Source organism: Bufo gargarizans, chromosome 6 (assembly GCF_014858855.1).
Source record: "Bufo gargarizans isolate SCDJY-AF-19 chromosome 6, ASM1485885v1, whole genome shotgun sequence".
Classification (NCBI taxonomy): Eukaryota; Metazoa; Chordata; class Amphibia; order Anura; family Bufonidae; genus Bufo; species Bufo gargarizans.
Window position 1 is genome coordinate 41,368,693 of NC_058085.1, and position 16,282 is coordinate 41,384,974.

At 46.4% G+C, this 16,282-nt stretch overlaps 1 protein-coding gene across 2 annotated transcripts in view; it reads left to right on the top strand.

Moving 5' to 3' along the window:
* Nucleotides 1-16,282, top strand: part of LOC122939863 (gastrula zinc finger protein XlCGF17.1-like) — a 95,943-nt gene that overhangs the window by 40,189 nt on the left and 39,472 nt on the right. The window contains exon 2 of one of the 2 annotated variants that reach the window (XM_044296059.1): nucleotides 16,043-16,224. In XM_044296059.1, the coding sequence (XP_044151994.1) occupies nucleotides 16,180-16,224 (45 nt within the window). In that variant the 5' untranslated portion in view covers nucleotides 16,043-16,179. Of the gene's footprint in view, nucleotides 1-15,861; nucleotides 16,225-16,282 lie in introns of those variants that run through there. The other variant, XR_006390184.1, reaches the window with a different exon arrangement.

Sequence of the window (16,282 nt, forward strand, 5' to 3'; positions counted from 1 at the left end):
AGAGCTGCTTCAAAATGCAGAAATTCACATTTTGTGCAAACCAATAAATATACACATATTGGATTTTTTTTTATCAAAGACATGTAGCACAATACATTCTGACACAAACTTGTATAGAAATGTAATTATATTTGAACAATTTTACCAGAAAAAGTTAAAAATACACTTTTTTGAGAAAATTTCAGTTTTTTTTATTAATATCAGAAAAACGAAAAATCTCAGCAGCAATCAAATACCACCAAAAGAAAGCTGTATTTGTGAGAAGAAAAGGAGGTAAAATTGATTTGGGTGCCAAGTTGCATGACCGAGCAATAAACCGTGAAAGTTGTGAAGTGCCGATTTGTAAAAAAGGGCCTGGTCACTAGGGGGGTATAAACCTGTGGTCCTTAAGTGCTTAACATTATACATGAGTTATAGCTGTACTTACCACATTCTTTCTGATCCGCCGCAGAGAGATCCTCCCAGCCACTGAAGAATGATTCGACAATCTCCCTCCAGAGCTGCTGGGTCAGATGGTGGTCAGCATGTTGGCGGTCGGTGTGGTCCCATAATGCGGGACACGCCTCCACCAGCTGGATAAGGAGTTCGTTATCACCGGTATGAATTACAAACTCCCTATCTTCCCTGGTGGAGACTATGGAACCCTTGAACCAAAAAAAGAAAAATATACATTATATAATGTACGTAAGAAAAATTATTTTATAAACCTAAGTCTTTGATACCTACACGTCCCCGACCTAGTAGAAGTTTCCTTAAAAAATATGGTTAAAACATGAAATTTTTGGTATAATATAGATATATAGAAATTTACTAACTTGATGCAGGTCCTGGTCCATATCATCTCCACCTCCCCTCGATGATTCGGATCCCCTCGAAGTGATGGTCCTCGCTGAAGTGATGAAGACTATAAAAAAACTGAAAATTATTTAATAAAAATTAATGTTTTAAATTGAAAATACAAATTTTTGCGTATACTATGGTTGTTCAATATCCATGAACGAGATTACAAAATTTATCACGATAAGGATATATATTGTAAAGAATGCAAATTTTGAGGTTAAAAAAGACTAGGGTCAAAAAGGAGATAATACTGTATGGTGAGTTTGGCTACAATGAGACATTATACTGTCTGGGGGCCACAATGAGACATTTAAATTGTAAGGGGGCCACAAGGTGACTTTATACTGTATGGGGCCCACAAGGTGACTTTATACTGTATGGGGCCCACAAGGTGATATTATACTGTATGGGGCCCACAAGGTGACATTATACGGTATGGGGCCCACAAGGTGATATTATACTGTATGGGGCCCACAAGGTGACATTATACGGTATGGGGCCCACAAGGTGACATTATACTGTATGGGGCCCACAAGGTGACATTATACTGTATGGGGCCCACAAGGTGACATTATACTGTATGGGGCCCACAAGGTGACATTATACTGTATGGGGCCCACAAGGTGACTTTATACTATATGGGGCCCACAAGGTGACTTTATACTGTATGGGGCCCACAAGGTGACATTATACGGTATGGGGCCCACAAGGTGACATTATACGGTATGGGGCCCACAAGGTGACATTATACTGTATGGGGCCCACAAGGTGACATTATACGGTATGGGGCCCACAAGGTGACATTATACTGTATGGGGCCCACAAGGTGACATTATACTGTATGGGGCCCACAAGGTGACATTATACTGTATGGGGCTCACAAGGTGACATTATACTGTATGGGGCTCACAAGGTGACTGACTTAATACTGTATGGGGCCCACAAGGTGACATTATACTGTATGGGGCCACAAGGTGACATTATACGGTATGGGGGTATACAGGGAGACAAGTTGGGGCCAAGTTGACATTATACTGTATAGGTGACATTATAAGGAGACATTGATACAGCATGCTGTCATGCTGGTACACTAGCATGTACTTACCACTTCTTGAATTCTGCGTCGCCTTCTAGGCGGCCTAGGTCTGGCGCCTTTTTGCGATTCAGACATCTGTAGAGATATATTGCAAAAGTTTGTATTAACACATGTGAAATAACATAATTGACATATATAGCCCAAATTTTTTTTACTTACTTTTCTTTTTTTAAGTTTTTGAATTCGTGCAAATCAGAGGATCTTTGAGAAAAAAGTACTCGTAGTTGCTAAAAAACCCCCAAAAAGAACATCATTCTATTATAAACATACATGAAATGTTTTGGATTTAATAAACTCTGTGACGTTTGCCTGCATTGCCATCTGCCTCCACCTGCACAATCTGCCCCCATTCCGTGCTAGATTTGACCCACCACACACGTGCAATAATCTGCACCCTATTTAATGCCCTAGGCAAAGTACTTCGGTCACACCCACAATTTCCATCAACCATAAATCCTAGCCATCTCTAGCCAACCCCCCCACTCCATAAACTTGCAATAATCATCACCCATTTCAATATCCGAAAAAATTATCACACTCCTGCGCTCGTCCACACCTGTAGTCTGTAGGCCCACTATCACTGCCATATTTGCTCCACAACACACGTGCAGTAATAGTGCCCCTATTGAATGACAAAACCAACGTGCGTATTACTTCTCGCACAGATTTTCCATCATCAATACCGCTAACCCATCTGACCAAACACAATCCCCCTCGCCATTTGACATTCGGACACCTATTACATGACGGCACCAAAATTTCGGAAATAACCACACGCATACACCAAAACCCCGAGCCCACCATCTGCAGCACTGCTCTTGAATATGACCACCGACATCTTTCAGACCCATGCTCAATAACCAAAACCAACCGCCATGCCATTGCACCCACACCACTTTGCTGACGTCTGCAAAAACACGCCCATACAAGTGCCATTATATGCCCCCATGATAGATAGAAAGATTGTATGAAAACGTAAAGAAAGAAAGAAAGAAAGAAAGAAAGAGAGAGAGAGAGAGACACAGAAGTTTCATGTCCATAACCGGTTGGTGAACTTGGGCTTCCAAGATGGCCGCTGGGTTTGCAGGGGGAGGTTTAATTTATTCTGAGCATGCTCAAATAGTAAAATTGAATGTAAACGGATCCGCTTCAGACGGATCAGTCTCTATTGACTTCAATTGTTAGTTCAGACGGATCCATTTGGCTGCGCTTCGTCATGCGGACACTAAAACGCTGCAAGCATCGTTTTCATGTCCGCCTCCAGAGCGGAATGGAGCCAAACTGATGCATTCTGAGCGGATCCTTATCCATTCAGAATGCATCGGGGATGAACGGATCCGTTTTGGGCCGCTTGTGAAAGCACTAAAACGGATCTCACAAGCGAACCCAGAAACGCCAGTGTGAAAGTAGCCTAAACTGTTTGAAGGTTTTCTAAGAGATGCTATCTTGGAGGACCTCAATGAAAATAGACAAATAACGCTGTGTCAGCATGGCTTCATGAGGGATCGGTCATGTCAGACTAATTTAATCAGTTTCTATGAGGAGGTAAGTTCTAGACTTGACAGCGGCGAATCAATGGATGTCGTATATCTGGACTTCTCTAAAGCATTTGACACCGTACCACATAAAAGGTTGGTATATAAAATGAGAATGCTCGGACTGGGAAAAAACATCTGTATGTGGGTAAGTAACTGGCTCAGTGATAGAAAACAGAGGGTGGTTATTAATGGTACACACTCAGATTGGGTCACTGTTACTAGTGGGGTACCTCAGGGGTCAGTATTGGGCCCTATTCTCTAATAAATTATTAATGATCTTGTAGAAGCAGTGGCGTAACTACAGGGGAAGCAGCTGCTTCGGGGCCCGGGCTGACAAGGTGCCCGACGCCCAGCAGCGTGAGGCACAAAGTTTCATAATTATCTAATAGGTTTTCAGGCCAGGCCCCTTCACATACAGTGCAGCTCCAATTGGGGGCCTGGCCTGTCCCTCACTAAACACCGCCCCCTGTGTGACCAAATGTGAGCAGCAACACAGTCTCCTGCACAACCCGAAGCCTGACTCCGCCCACTCATGTGATTGATCACTTGCTCCTGACATCATGAAAGGTCCTTTTGCTCACTATGAACTCGCATCTCCTGAGGTAGGACATGTAACTGAAATAGTATATAGCCAGTTCACAGTGAGTTGGTCCCCCCCCACACCTCAGTGTACATTCCCCCCACACCTCAGTGTACATTCCCCCCACACCTCAGTGTACAGTCCCCCCATACCTCAGTGTACAGTCCCCCCATACCTCAGTGCACAGTCCCCCCACATCTTAGTGTACAGTCCCCCCAATATCTCAGCGTACAGTCTCCCCACATCTCAGCGTACAGTTTCCCCATACCTCAGTGTACAGTCCCCCCATACCTCAGTGTACAGTCCCCCCCCACATCTCAGCATACAGTCCCCCCCACATCTCAGCGTACAGTCCCCCCCACATCTCAGTGTACAGTCCCCCCCATACCTCAGCGGCAAAGTCCCCCCCACACCTCAGCGTACAGTCCCCCCCACACCTCAGCGTACAGTCCCCCCCACACCTCAGCGTACAGTCCCCGCATACCTCAGTGTACAGTCCCCCCACATCTCAGTGTACAGTCCCCCCACATCTCAGTGTACAGTCCCCCCCATACCTCAGTGTACAGTCCCCCCTCACATCTCAGCGTACAGTCCCCCCCACATCTCAGCGTACAGTCCCCCCACATCTCAGTGTACAGTCCCCCCACATCTCAGTGTACAGTCCCCCCAATACCTCAGTGTACAATCCCCCCCATACCTCAGTGTACAGTCCCCCCCCATATCTCAGCGTACAGTCTCCCCACATCTCAGCGTACAGTTTCCCCCATACCTCAGTGTACAGTCCCCCCATACCTCAGTGTACAGTCCCCCCCACATCTCAGCATACAGTCCCCCCCACATCTCAGCATACAGTCCCCCCCACATCTCAGCGTACAGTCCCCCCCCACATCTCAGTGTACAGTCCCCCCCACATCTCAGTGTACAGTCCCCCCCACATCTCAGTGTACAGTCCCCCCCATACCTCAGCGGCAAAGTCCCCCCCACACCTCAGCGTACAGTCCCCCCCACATCTCAGTGTACAGTCCCCGCATACCTCAGTGTACAGTCCCCCCACATCTCAGTGTACAGTCCCCCCACATCTCAGTGTACAGTCCCCCCCATACCTCAGTGTACAGTCCCCCCTCACATCTCAGCGTACAGTCCCCCCACATCTCAGCGTACAGTCCCCCCCATACCTCAGTGTACAATCCCCCCACATCTCAGTGTACAGTCCCCCCATACCTCAGTGTACAGTCCCCCACATCTCAGTGTACAGTCCCCCACATCTCAGTGTACAGTCCCCCCCATACCTCAGTGTACAGTCCCCCCACATCTCAGTGTACAGTCCCCCCACATCTCAGTTCAAAATAAGTTACTACATGAGTAGGTTCCGCATACTTCTCCCGCACTGCTGACACTCGCGAACTCCATAATCCATGTGAAAAGTACGTTACTCTCCTGTTTCTGATCCACGTGATCTGGGAGTGCCATGTGATGTTGTGACGTCAGTAGGTCCTTGCCAAGTATAGTATTTAGCCATTGCCGTAGGACATGTGAATGGAGCATTTCCAGCACTGATGTAGATACGGGGGTCGCAGAAAACCAGAGCCCCCGCCTTTCATGTACTGCTTCTGGGGAACTACAAGTCCCAGAATATTAGTTCTTGCGATAAGTGTAAATCCATTAAAACCTGGCTACTTATAGGCTTCCCTTATGTATGGAGACAGTGAGCTGTGGTTATTAGGGGCTCAGACCATTGGGACAGTCGGTGTCAGCTCTGCAGCAATACAGCAATATATAGAATGGGCACCTATCCGCCGACAGCATGGGTCATACTGTGCTGTACATACAATGTAGTGTGATGTCATATTCACCTCTATATTACACAGGAAAGCACAATTTTGCAGCACACCCCCCCCCCCTCCCCCGCTTCCCCCTAGCCCTTGTCTATGCTGCCCTGGTCTGCGCGGAGTTGAGAAGTGCGCGGGGTGGGGGGCCCCATACAAAAAATTGCTATGGGGCCCAATCACTTCTAGTTACGCCCCTGTGTAGAAAGCTTGCACAGTAAAATATAAATTTTCGCAGATGACACTAAACTGTGTAAAGTAATTAACACTGAAGAGAACAGTATACTACTACAGAGGGATCTGGATAGATTGGAGGCTTAGGCAGATAAGTGGCAGATGAGGTTTAACACTGACAAATGTAAGGTTATGCACATGGGAAGGAATAATGCAAGTCACCCGTACATACTAAATGGTAAAACACTGGGTAACACTGATATGGAAAAGGATCTAGGAATTTTAATAAACAGCAAACTAAGCTGCAAAAACCAGTGTCAGGCAGCTGCTGCCAAGGCCAATAAGATAATGGGTTGCATCAAAAGGGGCCTAGATGCCCGTGATGAGAACATAGTCCTACCACTTTACAAATCACTAGTCAGACCACACACAGGACTGTGTACAGTTCTGGGCTCCAGTGAACAAAGCAGACATAGCAGAGCTGGAGAGGGTCCAGAGGAGGGTAACTAAAGTAATAACTACAATGGGACTACAGTACCCGGAAAGATTATCAAAATTAGGGTTATTCACTTTAGAAAAAAGACTACTGAGAGGAGATCTAATTAACCACTTCAGCCCCGCTAGCTAAAACCCCCTTAATGACCAGGCCACTTTTTACACTTCGGCACTACACTCCTTTCACCGTTTATCGCTCGGTCATGCAACTTACCACCCAAATTAATTTTACCTCCTTTTCTTCTCACTAATAGAGCTTTCATTTGGTGGTATTTTATTGCTGCTGACATTTTTACTTTTTTTGTTATTAATCGAAATTTAACGACTTTTTTGCAAAAAAATGACATTTTTCACTTTCAGCTGTAAAATTTTGCAAAAAAAACAACATCCATATATAAATTTTTCGCTAAATGTATTGTTCTACATGTCTTTGATAAAAAAAAATGTTTCGGCAAAAAAAAAAATTGTTTGGGTAAAAGTTATAGCGTTTACAAACTATGGTACAAAAATGTGAATTTCCGCTTTTTGAAGCAGCTCTGACTTTCTGAGCACCTGTCATGTTTCCTGAGGTTCTACAATGCCCAGACAGTAGAAAAACCCCACAAATGACCCCATTTCGGAAAGTAGACACCCTAAGGTATTCGCTGATGGGCATAGTGAGTTCATAGAACTTTTTATTTTTTGTCACAAGTTAGCGGAAAATGATGATTTTATTTTAATATTTTTTTTTTCTTACAAAGTCTCATATTCCACTAACTTGCGACAAAAAATAAAAAATTCTAGGAACTCGCCATTCTAGGAAATCCGAAAGGTGCACTTTGGAATATGTGCCCATTTGCCCACCTTGGCTGCAAAAAAGTGTCACACATATGGTATCGCCGTACTCAGGAGAAGTTGGGGAATGTGTTTTGGGGTGTCATTTTACATATACCCATGCTGGGTGAGAGAAATATCTTGGCAAAAGATAACGTTTCCCATTTTTTTATACAAAGTTGGCATTTGACCAAGATATTTATCTCACCCAGCATGGGTATATGTAAAATGACACCCCAAAACACATTCCCCAACTTCTCCTGAGTACGGCGATACCATATGTGTGACACTTTTTTGCAGCCAAGGTGGGCAAAGGGGCACATATTCCAAAGTGCACCTTTCGGATTTCGCAGGCCATTTTTTACACATTTTGATTGCAAAGTTCTTCTCAAACATTTGGGCCCCTAAATTGCCAGGGCAGTATAACTACGCCACAAGTGACCCCATTTTGGAAAGAAGACACCCCAAGGTATTCCGTGAGGGGCATGGCGAGTTCCTAGAATTTTTTATTTTTTGTCGCAAGTTAGTGGAATATGAGACTTTGTAAGGAAAAAAGAAAAAAAAAGAAAAATCATCATTTTCCGCTAACTTGTGACAAAAAATAAAAAATTCTAGGAACTCGCCGTGCCCCTCACGGAATACCTTGGAGTGTCTTCTTTCCAAAATGGGGTCACTTGTGGCGTAGTTATACTGCCCTGGCAATTTAGGGGCCCAAATGTGTGAGAAGTACCTTGCAATCAAAATCTGTAAAAAATGGCCTGTGAAATCCGAAAGGTGCACTTTGGAATATGTGCCCCTTTGCCCACCTTGGCTGCAATAAAGTGTCACACATCTGGTATCGCCGTACTCAGGAGAAGTTGGGGAATGTGTTTTGGGGTGTCATTTTACATATACCCATGCTGGGTGAGAGAAATATCTTGGCAAAAGATAACGTTTCCCATTTTTTTATACAAAGTTGGCATTTGACCAAGATATTTATCTCACCCAGCATGGGTATATGTAAAATGACACCCCAAAACACATTCCCCAACTTCTCCTGAGTACGGCGATACCAGATGTGTGACACTTTTTTGCAGCCTAGATGCGCAAAGCGGCCCAAATTCCTTTTAGGAGGGCATTTTTAGACATTTGGATCCCAGACTTCTTCTCACACTTTCGGGCCCCTAAAAAGCCAGGGCAGTATAAATACCCCACATGTGACCCCACTTTGGAAAGAAGACACCCCAAGGTATCCAATGAGGGGCCTGGCGAGTTCATAGAAATTTTCTTTTTTTTGCATAAGTTAGCGGAAATTGATTTTTTTTGTTTTTTTCTCACAAAGTCTCACTTTCCGCTAACTTAGGACAAAAATTTAAATCTTTCATGGACTCAATATGCCCCTCACGGAATACCTTGGGGTGTCTTCTTTCCGAAATGGGGTCACATGTGGGGTATTTATACTGCCCTGGCTTTTTAGGGGCCCTAAAGCGTGAGAAGAAGTCTGGAATATAAATGTCTAAAAATGTTTACGCATTTGGATTCCGTGAGGGGTATGGTGAGTTCATGGGAGATTTTATTTTTTGACACAAGTTAGTGGAATATGAGACTTTGTAAGAAAAAACAAACAAAAAAATATATATATTTCCGCTAACTTGGGCCAAAAAAATGTCTGAATGGAGCCTTACAGGGGGGGGTGATCAATGACAGGGGGGTGATCAATGACAGGGGGGTGATCACCCATATAGACTCCCTGATCACCCCCCTGTCATTGATCACCCCCCTGGTAAGGCTCCATTCTGACGTCCGTATGATTTTTACGGATCCATGGATCGGATCCGCAAAACACATGCGGACGTCTGAATGGAGCCTTACAGGGGGGTGATCAATGACAGGGGGTGATCAGGGAGTGTATATGGGTGATCACCCCCCTGTCATTGATCACCCCCCTGTAAGGCTCCATTCAGACGTCCGTATGATTTTTACGGATCCATGGATACATGGATCGGATCCGCAAAACACATGCGGACGTCTGAATGGAGCCTTACAGGGGGGTGATCAATGACAGGGGGTGATCAATGACAAGGGGTGGTCAGGGAGTGTATATGGGTGATCACCCGCCTGTCATTGATCACCCCCCTGTAAGGCTCCATTCAGACGTCCGCATGTGTTTTGCGGATCCGATCCATGTATCCGTGGATCCGTAAAAATCATACGGACGTCTGAACGGAGCCTGACAGGGGGGTGATCAATGACAGGGGGGTGATCAATGACAGGGGGGTGATCAGGGAGTTTATATGGGGTGATCATGGGTGATCAGGGGTTAATAAGGGGTTAATAAGTGACGGGGGGGGGGGGTGTAGTGTAGTGTGGTGTTTGGTGCGACTTTACTGACCTACCTGTGTCCTCTGGTGGTCGATCCTAACAAAAGGGACCACCAGAGGACCAGGTAGCAGGTATATTAGACGCTGTTATCAAAACAGCGTCTAATATGCCTGTTAGGGGTTAAAAAAAAATCAGATCTCCAGCCTGCCAGCGAGCGATCGCCGCTGGCAGGCTGGAGATCCACTCGCTTACCTTCCGTTCCTGTGAGCGCGCGCACCTGTGTGCGCGCGTTCACAGGAAATCCCGGCCCTCGTGAGATGACGCATATATGCGTGACTCTGCGCAGGGCCGCCGCCTCCGGACCGCACATCTGCGTTAGGCGGTCCGGAGGTGGTTAATATGTATACATATATTAGGGGTCAGTACAGAGATCTCTCCCATCATCTTTTATCCCCAGGACGGTGATTGTGACGAGGGGACATCCTCTGCGTCTGGAGGGAAGAAGGTTTGTACACAAACATAGAAGAGGATTCTTTACGGTAAGAGCAGTGAGACTATGGAACTCTCTGCCTGAGGAGGTGGTGATGGTGAGTTCACTAAAAGAGTTCAAGAGGGGCCTGGATGTGTTTCTGGAGTGTAATAATATTACAGGCTATAGCTACTAGAGAGGGGTCGCTGATCCAGGGAGTTATTCTGATGCCTGATTGGAGTCGGGAACACATTCTTTCCCCCTAAAGTGAAGAAAATTGGCTTCTACCTCACAGGATTTTTTTTCTTGCCTTCCTCTGGATCAATTTGCAGGATAACAGGCCGAACTGGATGGACAGATGTCTTTTTTTGGCCTTAAGTACTATGTTACTATGTTATTATATTAGATAACACAGTAATAACTCTCTGAGTACAGATGATGTAGTAGAAATCACCTGCAGTCAGTGGCATAACTACCGGGGAAGCAGCTGCTTCGGGGCCCGGCGCCCCGGCAGCGTGTGTGTCAGTTTTATTTTCAAGTTAGTTAAATATCGTGTTCACAGCAGCCGCTAGTGTGATCTAATTTTACTGTCTGCTAAAGTCTCCTGGTCTGGGATTCGAACCCACAACCTCCAATCTAGCAGTGTATCAGTGGCAAAGCATTTACCCTCACAGCCATAAAGGCTGCATTACAACTCAGTGAAAAAATATGAGACTTCTACTGTTATAGCTGGCTAATTGTACATCTATACACATGACAGCTGCCCAAACACACCTAGCACTGCTATATCTCTATATGACAGCTGTCCCTGCACAATCAGCTCTGCTATATCTCTATATATGACAGCTGCCCCAGCAAACCCAGCTCTACTACATCTATACACATGACAGCTGCCGAAACACAGCCAGCTCTGCTACATCTATACACATGACAGCTGCCCCCAACACACTCAGCTCTGCTATATCTCTGACAGCTGCCCCAGCAAACCCAGCTCTACTACATCTATACACATGACAGCTGCCGAAACACAGCCAGCTCTGCTACATCTATACACATGACAGCTGCCCCCAACACACTCAGCACTGCTATATCTCTATATATGACAGCTGCCCCAGCAAACCCAGCTCTACTACATCTATACACATGACAGCTGCCAAAGCAAACCCAGCTCTACTACATCTATACACATGACAGCTGCCAAAACACAGTCAGCTCTGCTACATCTATACACATGACAGCTGCCCCCAACACACCCAGCACTGCTATATCTCTATATGACAGCTGTCCCAGCACAATCAGCTCTGCTATATCTCTATATATGACAGCTGCCCAGCAAACCCAGCTCTACTACATCTATACACATGACAGCTGCCGAAACACACCCAGCTCTGCTACATCTATACACATGACAGCTGCACCAGCACACTCAGCTCTACTATATCTCTATATATGACAACTGCCCCAGCAAACCCAGCTCTACTACATCTATACACATGACAGCTGCCGAAACACAGCCAGCTCTGCTACATCTATACACATGACAGCTGCCCCAGCACACTCAGCTCTGCTATATCTATATATATCTATCTACTGTATAGCAATACTTAGAGATATATAGATGTAGCAGAGCTGGGTGTGCTGGAGCAGCTGTCATATATAGAGATATAGTAGAGCTGAGTGTGCTGGGACAGCTGTCATATAGAGATATAGCAGTGCTGGGTGTGTTTGAGCAGCTGTCATATGCATAGATGTAGCAGAGCTGGGTTTGCTGGGGCAGCTATCATATAGAGATATAGCAGAGCTGAGTGTGCTGGAACAGCTGTCATATAGAGATATATCTGAGATACTGCTATATCTGTATATGACAGCTGTCTCAGCACATTCAGCTCTGCTATATCTCTATATATGAGCAGCTGTCATGTGTATAGATGTGAGCCAGCTATAACAGTAGAAGTCTCATATTTTTTTCAGTGAGGAGCAAGGCAGCTGGTCTGGTCTAGTGGTTAGCTGCTTTGCCTCTGAAGCAGAAGGTCGTGGGTTCGAATCCCAGCAGAAGCTTTTTCTGAAATACAAGCACTGACTCCATATAAGGACATACAGGGCGGGACACAGGAAGAGGCTGCATCGCATCGCTGACATGGAGGTAAGTAGAAGTGTTTATTATTATTTTTTTTAATACCCGACTGTTACTGCCATGGGGGAGCGGGAGGCACCTGATACTGGCAGTGGCACCTGATACTGGCACATGGGGGGAGGGGGGTTGGCACCTTATACTGGCACCTGGGGGGAGGGGGGTTGGCACCTGATACTGGCACATGGGGGGAAGAGGCACCTGATACTGGCACATGGGGGGGAGAGGGGTTGGCACCTGATACTGGCATAGGGGGGGGAGTGGCACCTGATACTGGCATGGGGGGGGGAAGAGTGGCACCTGATACTGGCATATGGGGGGGGAGAGTGGCACCTGATACTGGCAGTGGCACCTGATACTGGCACATGGGGGGAGGGGGGTTGGCACTTGATACTGGCACCTGGGGGGGAGGGGGGTTGGCACCTGATACTGGCACATGGGGGGGAAGAGGCACCTGATACTGGCACATGGGGGGGAGAGGGGTTGGCACCTGATACTGGCATAGGGGGGGGAGTGGCACCTGATACTGGCATGGGGGGGGGAGGGAGAGTGGCACTATGATACTGGGACATGGGGGGGGGGAGAGGCACCTGGAAGTGGCGTCCGAGATCCCCAAGGGCCAAGCCAAGTAACTGTAAGTGTTCATGTGAAATATGTTTATGTTGTACACACATAGCATACACCGTGCCCCACAATGTACAGTATACCTCTATACTGTGCCCCACAATGTACAGTATACTGCTACACTGTGCCCCACAATGTACAGTATACCTCTACACTGTGCCCCACAATATACAGTATGCCTCTACACTGTGCCACACAATATACAGTATACCTCTACACTGTGCCCCACAATATACAGTATGCCTCTACACTGTGCCACACAATATACAGTATACCTCTACACCGTGCCCCACAATGTACAGTATACCTCTACACTGTGCCCCACAATATACAGTATGCCTCTACACTGTGCCCCACAATGTACAGTATACCTCTACACTGTGCCCCACAATATACAGTATACCTCTACACTGTGCCACACAATATACAGTATACCTCTACACTGTGCCTCACAATATACAGTATACCTCTACACTGTGCCACACAATATACAGTATGCCTCTATACTGTGCCCCACAATGTACAGTATACCTCTATACTGTGCCCCACAATATACAGTATACCTCTACACCGTGCCCCACAATGTACAGTATACCTCTACACTGTGCCCCACAATATACAGTATGCCTCTACACTGTGCCCCACAATATACACCTCTACACTGTGCCCCACAATATACAGTATACCGCTACACTGTGCCCCACAATATACAGTATACCGCTACACTGTGCCCCACAATATACAGTATACCTCTACACTGTGCTCCACAATATACACTTCTACACTGTGCCCCACAATATACAGTATACCGCTACACTGTGCCCCACAATATACAGTATACCGCTACACTGTGCCAAAGGAGTGGGGTTTACACGGGAGGAGGGAGATGCGAAGCGCGCTGGGGGGGGGCCCTTACAAATATTTGCTGTGGGGCCCAGTCACTTCTAGTTACGCCCCTGCCTGCAGTCCTATGTAACACCACAGATAACACAGTGGTAACTCTCTGAGTACAGATAATGTAGTAGATATCACCTGCAGTCCTATGTAACACCACAGATAACACAGTGATAACTCTCTGAGTACAGATAATGTAGTAGATATCACCTGCAGTCCTATGTAACACCACAGATAACACAGTGATAACTCTCTGAGTACAGATGATGTAGTAGATATCACCTGCAGTCCTATGTAACACCACAGATAACACAGTGATAACTCTCTGAGTACAGATAATGTAGTAGATATCACCTGCAGTCCTATGTAACACCACAGATAACACAGTGGTAACTCTCTGAGTACAGATATTGTAGTAGATGTCACCTGCAGTCCTATGTAACACCACAGATAACACAGTGGTAACTCTCTGAGGACAGATAATGTAGTAGATGGGTGTGAGCCCCCTGAATTCAGAACACGCACAGTGTGACCTGAAGTCTGGGGCCAGGATGCGGCAAATTCTCAATCTCCTCCCCCAACCCTACCGTGAAACAGATTTGTGGATGGACATTATTATATACAGTAGAATACAGCAGCACATACCTCATCCATCCAGTGACGTCTCCTGTGATGTAGACTTTCCTCAGCGTCTTCATTCAGAGATGAGCCGCGTCTCTGCAGAGTTTCACAGAATTTTTGGCTTTCCGTTTGTGAGATCCATCATGGGCTCTTCTCACAATGCGGTCCAAAACAGATCAGTTTTGCCCTAATGCATTCTGAATGGAAAAGGATCCGCTCAGAATGCATCAGTTTGCCTCCGTTCAGTCTCCGTTCTGCTCTGGAGGTGGACACGTTTTGGTGTCCACCTGACAATGTGGAGGCAAACGGATCCGTCCTGACACACAATGTAATGGGGACGGATCAGTTTACACTGACACAATAGAAAACGGATCCGTCCCTTATTGACTTTCAATGGTGTTCAAGACGGATCTGTTTTGGCTATGTTACAGATAATACAACCAAATCCTGTTCTGAATGGAGGCAGACGTTTATATTATCTGAACGGAAGCGTTTGTGCAGATCCATGACGGATCCGCACCAAACACGAGTGTGAAAGTAGCCTTACAGATGCCACTTACCTTAGATTCCAAGATCCATAAGATGTCTCCTCCCTACAGCTCTGTCCCTCATGGTTCTGACTGTTTACAAAACAAAACTTGTACTGAATCCCTGGGGTTTCTGAAGCAAAGCAGCAGGGGCAAAGAGGCTAAATACACTACATCTCAGCAGTAATAGCAGTTCCCTACACTGCTCATCTACATAAATATTACAGCTCTGCTACATACCCGCTGGAATTACAAACTGTAGAGCAGATAAACCTGGTCATGTGATTTACATAACTCCTCCCACACATGATCACATGGTTATGACATCATCACAGGTCCTTTACTTCTTTCTGCAGCACAGTTTGGAGCTTGACTCTTCCTACACATGATCACATGGTCATGACATTATCACAGGTCCTTTGCTTCTTCCTGCAGCACAGTTTGGAGCTTGACTCTTCCTACACATGATCACATGGTCATGACATTATCACAGGTCCTTTGCTTTCTCCTGCAGTCACATGGTCATGACATTATCACAGGTCCTTTACTTCCACCTGCAACACAGCCTGGAGCCTAACTCCTCCCACACATGATCACATGGTCATGACATCAACACAGGTCCTTTACTTTCTCCTGCAGCACAGCCTGGAGCCTGACTCCTCCCACACGTGATCACATGGTCATGACATCATCACAGGTCCTTTGCTTCCTCCTGCAGCACAGCCTGGAGCCTGACTCCTCCCACATGTGATCACATGGTCATGACATCATCACAGGTCCTTTGCTTCCTCCTGCAGCACAGCCTGGAGCCTGACTCCTCCCACATGTGATCACATGGTCATGACATCATCACAGGTCCTTTGCTTCCTCCTGCAGCACAGCCTGGTGCCTGACTCCTCCCACACATGATCACATGGTCATGACATCAACACAGGTCCTTTACTTTCTCCTGCAGCACAGCCTGGAGCCTGACTCCTCCCACACGTGATCACATGGTCATGACATCATCACAGGTCCTTTGCTTCCTCATGCAGCACAGCCTGGTGCCTGACTCCTCCCACACATGATCACATGGTCATGACATCAACACAGGTCCTTTACTTCCTCCTGCAGCACAGCCTGGAGCCTGACTCCTCCTACACATGATCACATGGTCATGACATCATCACAGGTCCTTTGCTTCCTCCTGCAGCACAGCCTGGAGCCTGACTCCTGCACATGGTGGTAGAAATAAAAACATTGGATGCTCCATGGTGAAGGATTGTCAGAGGAAGAGGAGGACACGCCCCGCCCAGGTAAGAGGAATACTCACCAGCTCCACACATGTAAGGCCTGTTTAAGACCTGCATTAGG